This window comes from Perca fluviatilis, chromosome 6 (genome assembly GCF_010015445.1).
Source record: "Perca fluviatilis chromosome 6, GENO_Pfluv_1.0, whole genome shotgun sequence".
NCBI classification, from domain to species: domain Eukaryota; kingdom Metazoa; phylum Chordata; class Actinopteri; order Perciformes; family Percidae; genus Perca; species Perca fluviatilis.
Genome location: NC_053117.1, coordinates 5988630 through 6000788, shown reverse-complemented (window position 1 = coordinate 6000788; position 12159 = coordinate 5988630). Strand labels below are relative to the sequence as shown.

Below are 12159 nucleotides of genomic sequence, written 5' to 3'. Positions count from 1 at the left end.
TGGAAGCTACTTTTGATTTATGTGATGTGACTGCGACTGATAACACCAGAGCCCCAGAGAAGACACTGTCAGAAGGAAACTGTCAAGTCGGTGTTGATACTGATGCCCTCTCTGCTCTGCTGGTGTTTTAGGAAGTGTAATGAAGTAGCTTGTTATTTTCTGTGCAGAGGCCTGTTAAGTTGATTATCTCCATCACTACCAGGGTTTGATCAATGTGAGGTTTTGAATGTTAAAGCTATCAATCATAAATGAGTATGTAATCACCCACATGGCATGCTGTTTTTTTTTTAGCTTCATTAAGGAAGATTACCAAATAAACCAGCCTTACTTCTTACTACTTTTAAATAATTCTTACCTAATAGAAACATATTGCTCCAGACTATCCTGTTCCCATTCTGACTTAACTTCACCTAAGACCAGTTCTACACATCTGACACAACTGATGCCCCCCCCCCCATGTTTCTCCCAACAGTCCCTTGGTACTGGTTCAACATGATTTAAGAAAAACTCATAAAAAACATTTATCACAATTTGACACCCTGTAGGCTGGGGCTATTTGCAACCAAAATGTAATACTGAGAGATTTGTCCATCTCAAGTATTTGCACACTATTCCCGTGTCCACACATGTGAATCTGAATGTACTGGAAATATTTAGTTTAGCTCCAGGCTATTTGAATACAAATTAGAAACAACTTGTTTTTAGCCTTGTACTGAATGTAGCATCTTAACCACTTGTTTGATCTTATTTAAAATGAAAATATTTAAATTTTATTAAAGAAATGGAAGATATATATATATATATATAAAAATAATAATAATAATAATAAAAATAATATAAACAAGTCTAAGGGTCTTAGCCTCTGAGGCTGTGCTTGAGTATAATGGTGCGATAAACTAACTGCTAATGTCGCCGTGCTACCATTACAATGTTACAGCACTTGCACAAACTAAACAGTAAAACCACACTAAACTGTCTAACCTGTCTGAGACCTAACGAGTCAGTTCTTAAACATGGCTCAACTAAATCTGATCACAGTAGCTTCAGGTTGGCCTTATGAAACAGCTTAATACTGGTTCAATAGTTTCTTAGGCTCATTCAATGTGTTCTAATTCCAATGTATACAACTATAAAGCAATGCACTGCTGTGGGATTAAATTGAGCAATTTATCTACAGGTGTACATCTGTTAAAATGGAGAAAAAAAAAGTGTGGCTGATCAAACAGTTGTTAAAGGGGCAACAACATAATCATAATTGATGTGAGTCCAAATGTTAAGTGCCAGACAAGTCTCGTTAATATCCGAACATCGGGATATGTTGCAACACACAAGTCACGCGGCACGCTTTTGCTTGCAGACTGCTATTGTCCCAAGCGCCGTGCTTTAGCAGGCGTAGTCCCTCTGTTGAACGCCGGCATCAAACACCGGCTCAATAAATCTCTGTGCGGCTTCCAGAGGTAATACGACAGCTTCGTGTGTGGCAGAAAAGCCCTGACTAAATGATTTAGGAGTTGAGGTTGCTGATCGTAATTGCTCTCTTAGTGACGTCTGGGGAATCGGAACCACAAACTATGACATTGTAGCACTTCCTATTTACTGCTGGCCACAGGCACTGGTGTTCTATGTAAGGCTGTGGTCGAGATAGGCCAAACCTAACCGCAGTGCTACACCTAGCTCCTTTTTAAACACCCAATTCTCCTGAGATAAAGGCCACTGTAGCAGCCATGTGTATTGAATTTAGACCATTCCTGAGGGTATCCTGTTCTTATCAGAGGTCAGATAAGCTCATTTCACAGGCCCTCGCCTCCACTGGGCTACCAACAGGACCCCATCTACCTTTTCTCAATGTTTGTGGTTGAACGAGAGGTCACACAGGGAGGTAACTTTCTAGGAGTGTAGCAAAATCAAATATGTAGTCTTTGAAACAAACAAGACAACCTTGACATTCCTGATGGGGAGTATTCAGACTCCAGACTCGGTCACAATCCAGCGGCAAGATTAAAATGTGTCTTTGGACTGAGAAGTCCCCCCCCCCCCTGCAGAAGAATGTGGCGTCTGTAAACTGTGTCAATTCATACGGCCAAATGAGAACAAAAGCACACAATCGCATCTCAACAACCCTGTTTCCTCGGTTGTTTTTGGGAGCCTACCATTAGGCTCAGCGCACGGCTTCAGCGGGTTCTTTGAGCTAATTGTCTTGAACTTGGGAGGCCAGATGAGGAAGAAAGCACCAAAATGTAGTTGGGAGACTCACCTTGGCTTACCAGGCCTCATTTCTTTACCCCTCCCCCGCCCCATCCAGGCCCTGTAGGCATCTCTGGCTGACAGCTCTTGAGCCAGATATTGGCAGTACAACAGAGCAGTCATGATTGGCCCCTATTCATTTCTTAGGGATAATCCTCGCCTAGGTTGAGCCTTTTCTGTTCCTAGCGTCATTTTTTCGCTAATGTTTACACAAGGTATGTATCGGTTTCTCCTCCTGAGGCTTTTGCTGCGGCTGCGGGGCTGTGTACCCATCATGTGTGTTTTATTGTGTGTCTGAGGGTTCTGCTCTTCCAGCATGGCTGCTAGGGCTCAAGACCTGAAGTGACAAAGGCCCTGTGAATGTCTGACTCAGACAACTGTCAGTGCTCAATGGGCTGGATTAAGACGGAGCGTAGAACCGAGCGCACCCTGACATGTTGACATGTTACTACTAAGTGCATTTCAAGGTGGATTTAGCCTGTTTGCTCCATTGTGGAGGGAGAGAAGAGACACAATTGCTTAATGGGAGCGACTATTCTCGAGATGGCGGGTGAACTTCAGTCCCACTGTCTGGGTTAGGACTGACACCGGCTTCATTCTCAGGGTGAGTGAGGCTGCTGTGGATCCTGAGGAGGTTCAGGGGTTTCAGAGAGCTCTGCCCTTAACCAAACAAACACAGTGGAATTTCTGCCATTGTTGGTGCAGAGGGCTGAGTGACAGGGCTGCATAGCAGAGCTGCCTGTCAGCAGAGACGACTCGGGGGTCAAAGTGTGACCAACCCTTGTAACACTGCTTAATAGAAGACTGAGCCACGTAGCACATTTAACATAAACTTGTACAGATGCATTTTTACATTGATGCTGTCAGTGGTTCTCTGGATTTGTTTTTGGGTCCCCTTATAATGCTGTGTAAATGCAGAATTTTCTTTAAATGAATAGTTCAACATTTTGAGAAATACTTATTCGGTTTCCTGCTGAGAGAGAGTAAAATATTAAATACCACTCTCATGTCCATACAGTAAATATCAAGTCAAGGGCAGTTTGTCTTTATGCTAAGCTAAGCTAACTTTGGCTGTACTTTTATATTTACTGTACAGATGTGAAAGTGGTATTGATCTTGAATTAAGCACATTTCCTAAAATGATGAACTGGTCCTAGCACAACTATCAGTTTCACCTTCTCTCAGTAAGTATATACATTTTGTTTTACAAAATGAACAGTGAAAAGGAACTCTTTACACACACACGCACACGCGCCCACACACACACACACACACACACACACACACACACACACACACACACACACACACACACACACACACACACACACACACACACACACACACACACACACACACACACAGCTTATGCATACGTGTACACATTAAGTGAATACCTAATACAGATGCAAACGATCATTTATGTACAACACAGAAGAGTCAATCAGTGGGCATCATTACTTTAATAGTGACACTTTGCATTCCAAAGTGTTATTACTTTACATATAAATTATGTATAACAAAGCTTTAAGGGAAAATTACACTTCTCTATTTACAATACTAAAGTTGGCAGCCAGGTGACATCAGGCCTGCACTCCCCAGTTTTGGGTTTTAGTGCAGGTCATCATTAGCTGGCCGACGTGAAAGTTGAACCCTGACCCCCTCCATGGGGCACAGCAGAGGCTGACTAGTCAAACATTGGGCCTGGAGTGACTGATCAACAACAATGAACAGATATTTAAATTAGACAGATATATGCCATAAAAATGTAATTTTGTGCATGTGAGGAGCTGTTGAGTGTGAGATGTAGAGCAGATGAAAAAACCCAGAAGGGAAGTGGAGGGTAAAAAGCAAACCGACATTACAGTTACACTGATGGCCTCGATAACTTCCCTCGCGTTGCCTTGGGCCCACCCTGAGGTCTCTGAAGTGGCTCGTTAAGCACAGGAACACCGACTCAATTACCCTGGGCAAACACGCTGCCACCGCTCGCTGTTGTGTTGGTTGGCTGGCTGGTTGGCTCTGTCCGTCCCCTGACCATCCTACACCCCCAGGCCCCTGCCGTGCAGCGCCGCAGCATGTGAGCCCTCTGTGCTCCAAGTGATAGAGTCAAGCTGTTCCTGCTGAGCGGAGGTCAGGGTCCTTCAGTCAGCACCTCGGCCCTGAACAGAGCACACAGGAATCCCCCTTCCCTCCCTAACCAGGGCTGAAAGTCAGCTCTCTCTCCTCTGGCCCAGGTCCAAATAAACCTGGTACCTCTCTCTCTCTCTTTTTCCTCTCTCCATCTCCTGGCACACTGTCACTCCCATCATCGGAATCATTAATCAGACTGGGCAGATTAGACTTCAAATAAAAATAAACTACGCCCAGCAGCCTCCTCTTAGATCCCCCAATTTCTTGCAACCCGCTTTATTGACAGCCCTCCTCCTCTTCCTCCTCTACTTAATAAACCCAAGATGTCCAGTACAGCCAGCAGGTTGAGCATTTTGGGCACTTTGGCAAACTGTGGGGGGCTATTACTGCTTTATTGATATAAACAACTGGCCTTATCTTCAAGGGTGATGACTCTTGAGGCCTAACCTGCCCTCCATGTAAATACACAACAGATAACCCTTATCAGTTTGGCACCAATAAAGCCAGTCTGCTTTCAAACGTCATCCAAAAGCACATATCTTTTATAGGGATTAAAGGGATTAAATGTGCAACCTGAATGTATTCAGGCTTATGTTTTATCCAGTGGCTATTTAATCCTGTCTCTCCATTCTTGGCTCTGAAAAAAGGGGAGAATTGGAGGGCAATAGTGCCACCTTTGGGTGAGTCTGAGTAGTACAGTTGGTAGAGCTCTCACAGCTCGGGTTATCATCAGGCAGAGCTGCCCTGTGCCCGGGCTGTGGCATACACACAGCTTTTGACAGCACATGTTTGTAGTCCCACTCTATTCTTTTGTGTATTGGGATGGAGCATGGCATGGCATGGGAGGAAAAGGAAGGGGTCTGGGGTCTGCTTGGCCCTAAACAAGCTGGAGCTGCCTGGCCAGATCTTAGCTGGCTGACTGACAGGCGGTTTGTGTGTGTCCATGGGAAATGGGGCGGTGTCGCTGCGGCGACGGCCCTGGGGCCATCCATCAGTGTCATGGGGTGGGGGTATATGGTATGTGTCACCTCCAAGACTAATGGACAGGAAGTACAGCCGGAGAAACAACAATATTTGCAGAATATATATATTCAGTAAAACGTTATGATTTCAACAAAACCCTGAGCACAGGCCTTAATCCTGATTGATGAGCCTGTTTATTTAAAAGACGCTCGCTCTGCGGTCAGGCCTCTCACTAACCTGATCTATAACCCTGGGCTTTTAGAGGATACACTCACAAAATCCATGTACATGGAATAATCATAGCCTTGGTTATGATGTGACACTAACCTGGGCAGCCAGTGATGATCTGCATGACTGGCCTATGAAGAGACCCTGATCCCAGAGAAAGCACTGGGAAACTGGGGGTCATTTTGGGGCCATGTAGAAGGAGAGGGACAAGGAGAAGAAGCAGGAGGAAGCCAGGCTAACTTCTTTCTAGTGCCACAGACGGACCCTGTGTGCTCACCAGTGTTCAGAGACCGAGGTGCTTAACCTCAGCAGCCGGTTACCGTGGCGTCCAAGCCGGACCGCTTTGTGATGTTGACCTTGGTCAGCTCCTCGGCACAGGTTGGGTGGATGCCTACCGTCTGCAACAAGTGGGAATATGTTGCTCCACACCTGAGACACATGCAAACACACAGGGAGGTCATTCATGTCGCTTCTACTCGCATTCTTTCAGGACTAACTAACTGTTAGTTATCCTCTAATAAGTCCAGAAATCTTCCAATTGTTCACGATCACTTTGTATATGAAACAAAAGCTTTTATAAAAAAAGAAATAAACCGAAATGTATCGCTCACTAAATGCACGAGTGTTGAGTGAAGAAAAGTCATCAGGTGCACTCAAATATATCCCATACTGCACATCTTGGTGACTTTTAGGGATTTAAAAAAACACATGAACTTAAAGCAAGACTAAGGCACTTTTCCCGCTTGGGTCCCCCTACAGGCTGGAAGCGGAAGTGTCCATTACATTACATTATGCAAGTTTGCCAGATCGGGTAGCAGATCTGTAGATCGAATGAGACATAATGAGACATTACGACAGCGGTAATGGACAATTCCGCTTCCAACCTGTAGGGGGACCGAAGCGGGAAAAGTGCTCTAGTGTTGCTTTAAAACCACAACTGGACGGTTGTTCTTTAGGGCATGAATGCAGTAAAGAAGCTCACTCAGTTGACATTTTTAAATCTAGATTAAAAAACCCACCTCTACTCATTATACTACAGCCGACCATAACACACCATCCTTTCTGCATCCTGCACAAACTTTTTCACTCATTCTCTTATGTTGCTGGTTTTGTATTGTTTTTTTATTACTGCTTTAGTGCTGTTCAATTGTTTTGTTGCTGTCTGTTATTTTGGTGATCCTTTAACGGTCATGTGCACTGAGACAATGTTGAATGGTGATTTTACACTTTAAATAAAATATGATTAATTGATTGATTAAAAACCACATGTACCTTAAATAAAATCTAGGATTTATTTGACTTACTGGAAGCCCATAGCAAAGCCCTGTGTGACTTCCCCAGCGTTTGGACCGGTGAAGTGCAGACCCAGGATCTTCTGGTCTCCACCCCGCTCACATATTACCTAAGGAGGTAGAAAACTGGATTGAAGCCAAGGAGCTGAAGCCTTCTCTGCTTTTGGCCGTATTGGTCAAAACAACCACAGAGCAGGACAAGTGGATCCCAATGCTGACTTGCTAGGCCACAGATGGACAAATCAAAAGGTTGGCAGGATTATGGATAAACCATTCAAAATATTTCATTTATTGAGTCAAACCCTCCGTTGTCCGTCTAGCAGCGGTCCGTACTCCACCAACCTGCTGCAGAAAAAAACGCTACTCCTGTCCCTCAACTATATGCATGTACAAATAGTGCATCTCACACAAACATATAATACAAAGAACTACATTATATGGTGTATTAAAAAAATGCCAAAAAAAACTCAAAATACCTATAAAAAAAGTCACTGGGCTGTTTAGTTGGCAGTTTAACCCTACCTTTAAGTAACACTGGCTGGCATCGCGCTCTGCAACACTGAATTCCAGAGGCTTGTAGAAAGCATGGTAGACCTACACAGACATAAAAACAGAGGACAAAAATCATATTAATAGGAGAAATGGTATATAATGTATTACTGTGGTCCTCAAATCTGAGAAGTTTTATTTTGTAATATTGTAAAATAAATGTATATGTATAGTAAGTTGTGCCTATAGACAATCAGTTCTTCAAAATGATTTCAACATAGCCTCTCGTGGATCTTTGCTTTAACAGCAGAGCTTACAAATGTGCAAAAACAAACTAGAGTAGTGACGGTGATCTCTTCTGTGTACATTTCACAAAGTGATGTAAAAATAGCAGCTAAAAGAATATAAGGACAGTAAACAAAAGATAAATTCCACACAATACAGTATGCAGTTACAAGGCCTTATAAGCACTAATTCAAACACACTGCATAACATCTGAATAAAAACATCAATGCTTGCTCGTGATAGTGATTGATTTCAAACTCCTCACTGAAAGTGTGTGTGTGCAGTGTGTTTTATTCTACGGGCGAACGTGCCGACACAAGTTGTGGGGGCCATGCAGCTGTCGGGGGCCGGTGCTGCAGCTCCTCCTCAGATCTAAGCGCGCCTGTCATCACCCCATACACACCTCAATCAGGCCTCCTGCTCTCCTGTCACTCGCAGCCAGGAGCCCCACCTCGCCGCCTAAATCGTTTAACGGCGGCCTCGTGCAGGTGGTGGCGAGCATCTGGCACCGCGCTCACGTACGCAGGCACGTCAAATCCTGAGCTGCTTGCTGTTGCATTGTATGTGCGTGTCAGTGTTTGTTTAGGGGTTATGGGACATTGTATTTTCTCTGCAGGTTGATGGCAGTAACAAGCCACTAACACTGCCTTTGTAACTATCTTTGCACATGCGTGGCATGTAGCCAATCATTTCTGCATAAAGAAACTAAACTTATAATTGTGGACCAATGCTACACCAGTGGGTGCCATTTCTGATTAGAGACATAATTCCATTCTACATATACTGAGATTAGTTGTTTAATGAATTTCACGGTAAGTAAGTTGAGGACTTTAACAGACCACCTACAAAGTACTCTTGTACACAAAAATTGATTTCAAATCATTTTGTATTTCAAAATGAAGGTAAGATTTTTCACCTAGACACTGCTGTTTAAATTAAATATATTAACACAAGAAAGAACACATCTCACTGATAGGTTTGGTATTTGTGCATGCAGATGTTTGAATGTATCTCATCTATTCTAAAAGGAGCTTCTATGGACGAGTCAGTTTTAAGGTGACATGGTCTCACAGCAAAAACTATCTTAGAATGTGTAAATCTATTATGAGTTTGGGTACAAACCTTCACACAGAGGAATTGGAGCCAGGAATGTGAGAATCTATTAGGAGCATAGGCCTTAAAAGGTGCAGTTTAAGAGTAAACTGTTGCACTGACATAGATATCTTGAGCTGTGTGAGCACAAAAAGAGTTTAAAAGAGATCCATTTTGATGTACATGTTGGTCACCCTTGGGCAGACACGTCTGTATGCTCATGGTTGTCTCATTGTCATGAAAGTTTGTTCACTGTTTGAATAAAGCTGCATTTGATTTGAATTCATTGGACTGGTCGTCCTCTTTGAAGTCTCCCAACATAATTTCTGAGTCAACACCCGATAACACTCACTATATCATATGCCAAAATAATGTGTTTTTTTCATGGGGGCATTTCACAACATAGTAGGCACTTGAGTTGCTACTTGCAATGTGGGCTTTCCTGTGTAATTAAAACATTATGAACATATTTTTAACCATTGTATTTTCTATATAGTGGTAAAAGTTGGAGTAACTTTATATTGAAAAGTCACTATGAAGAAACTAACATATGTTTATTCCTGATTTTCTAATAATCTTTTGAACTTGAAATGTGGACATATAAAAGGGCTTTTCTTCCAAATACTACAAAACCATTCTTGGAAATACTCAGTTTATAGCTGTATTATAGTGGCCCATATACAGCATCTAGCTTACCTCTATGCCGTCTTTCCCATGCCTCTTCTCAGCCTCCTCCTCAGACAGACCCACACAGCCGTACTCGAGGGGGGTGAACACTGTGGTGGGCACCTGACACACACACACACACACACACACACACACACACACACACACACACACACACACACACACACACACACACACACACACACACACACACACACACACACACACACACACACACACACACACACACACACACACACACACACACACACTCTTCAACTTCAAGCTACGGCTGAAACAATTAGACAACTAATCGATTAGTTGTTTGACAGAAAATCTGTAGTATGATAGTTGAATATTTGGTTAACCTCTTTTCATGTCATGTATTATGGAGTAATTGTGACCTTTTCCTTTGTATTCTTATACCATAGAGGGGACTCCAAATGTGTCATTGAAATAGTGATATCTTATATATTGACAGTTTGACATCAAAACTATACCAAACTCATTTGAAATGCCCCCTGACCCCATGTGAATATAAAGATACATTAAGACTTGCAAAAGAGTTGAATGGAAGTAAACCTAGCATGATGAAGAATGATGACAGTTTGGAAAATGGCGGTATGTTTATGTCACGACTCATCCTGAAGAGAGGCTGGAGGTACAGTAAGGTATCTCAGACACTAAACCACATAACACCAGAAATGGTTAAGGTGGAAAGATGGAGGGAAATGATCAGCCTCTGAGTGTGTGTGTGTGTGTGTGTGTGTGTGTGTGTGTGTGTGTGTTTGTGTGTGTGAGTCTTACGTTGTCGTAGTTCATGAGTTCAGTGCTGTGACCAGCCAGTCTGCGGGCGAGAAACTTTCCCGCTTTAATGGCTGTTGGGGTTAATTCAGGACGACCCTAAAACGAGAGACAATTGAATTGACTTCAGTATACCTATGTGGACCTCAAACACACATAAGATCTAGATCTAGGTCTGGTCCTTAAAAATGTGTTTACCTTGCAATAAGTTAATAAGTTTAGACCATTTTGGTCGTCTGACTACACACAATAATACTCAGAAATGCAGAAATAGAGTATAGAGAATACAAACGCACAGACAAGGTGGGCCATGATTCAGTGACTGACATAAGTCGCAAGTGCTAAACATTTAAACCATCTGGCACACTTCAAAAAATCTCTGTGTCTGTGTTTCGCCTTTATTGTTCTGGATGTCTGCCAAAACAGACAAACACACAGTCTTGGATATACATACACACAAAACTAAGTGGTGCAGGAAACAGTAGGGCTGCGGGGCAATTCTAAAGGCATGACTTCAACCTGTTAAATTACCACCGCACATCCTGTTGTCCAAAGCATCTCCTGCATGTACAGTATCTGGAGGTGTGCTCTGGTATTCCAGTAAGCGCCATTCGTCATTATAATGCATTTCTTGGCACTCTTACCCGAAAGGAAAAAAAAACTAAACAAAGCAATGGACAAATTGAGATATCAACCTTCCTGCTTTTAAAATAAAAAATAAAGAAATAAAAAAGCCTCCCTGCTGCTGTGAAAAGCTGACAGACATCTCGGGCTGAAGCACAACTCATCAAAGCAAACTGTCAATCAGTGTGTGTGTGTCATGAGGCCTGGGAGGCAGGAAGGAAGCACACAGCTGGTCGTGGTGAAAAAACAACACTGACATTACACGCAGCAGGTCTAACGAGTATTAACAGGGCTGGTTCAGCTTGGAACGGTACACACAGCGGCAGTGCCAATGATTACATGAAGGCGGACTAGAATAGCTTCACTTAATACTCCGTCTTTTGCCAAGTTACTTGACATAAGATTTATTATCCACCACCGAGTACTTCAAGTACTTGGTGGTGGATAATAAATCTTATGTGTGTGCACAAACAAATGTCCTACCTTTAAGAGGAGTAAGGGATAATGGAGAGTGAGGGGGTCAGTAATGCGAATGAAACCCCCTCAGGGTGACGCAGGACTCCCGACACGAAGCTGAGGTGTTTTTAACGGCAGGGACACACCAACCAGACGGCCGACCGTCGACAGAAAAGCCAGTCGAGATGATCAGTCGGGTCCCCGAGGTCCAAAAAACTGCCTCGGGACACACTGAGGCGACACCGACTTGAGAAACGTAATAAGTCTACATAGCAGCAGGCGGTGCTGATTGGACGAACGCATCACATGGGTTGGTTTTCTCCGGAAATTCAAAGCCAGACTGTCATGGCGGCTCGTTCAGAATACGATCTCATATTGTACTAAAATAGTTCACTGAAACATGTTTCTGAAAACATTTTAAGCGAGAAATAGGCCATGCAGTTGCTGAATCTGCAGTTGCAGTCTTCATTTCAGCTCAACAAAGGTCAGTTTAAAAGATTTTCGTCAGATTTTGAGAGACTCTACGTCACGCTCATTCCACTCGCCATTTCCGGGTGAGTCCCGACTGCCCTGCCTCTGACTGAACCTGTCAGGTCGGCCAAAATGAACGCCGACAGCCCCCCAGACTGACGACGGCACGGGACACACCGAACAGACTCGAGTCACTGACCTCGCCAGACTGTCCAACGGCCGATTATCGGCCCTGTGTGTCCCGGCCTTAAGGGTTAGTTCGGATTCACCAAAGTCACCCAATAACACAGACAAACCCACTGAGGCATCGGTACTCCAGCAACCCCCGTGTTCTAGGAGGTCAAATTAAAGTGATGGTTCGGAGTAATTCAACCTAGGGTCCTTTGCACCATGACCTCGAGCCAAACACCCC

General features: G+C 43.5%; 1 protein-coding gene across 1 annotated transcript in view; it reads right to left on the bottom strand.

The window, feature by feature from the left end:
• Positions 1–5384: 5384 nt before the first annotated feature.
• The window catches only part of txnrd2.2 (thioredoxin reductase 2, tandem duplicate 2), a 28595-nt gene continuing 21820 nt past the window's right edge, over positions 5385–12159 (bottom strand). Inside the window, exons 13-17 of the mRNA XM_039803939.1 lie at positions 10200–10295; positions 9423–9515; positions 7383–7454; positions 6873–6970; positions 5385–5997 (exon numbers count right to left, since the gene is read on the bottom strand). Of these exons, the coding sequence (XP_039659873.1) occupies positions 5874–5997; positions 6873–6970; positions 7383–7454; positions 9423–9515; positions 10200–10295 (483 nt within the window). The 3' untranslated portion in view covers positions 5385–5873. The remainder of the gene's footprint in view (positions 5998–6872; positions 6971–7382; positions 7455–9422; positions 9516–10199; positions 10296–12159) is intronic.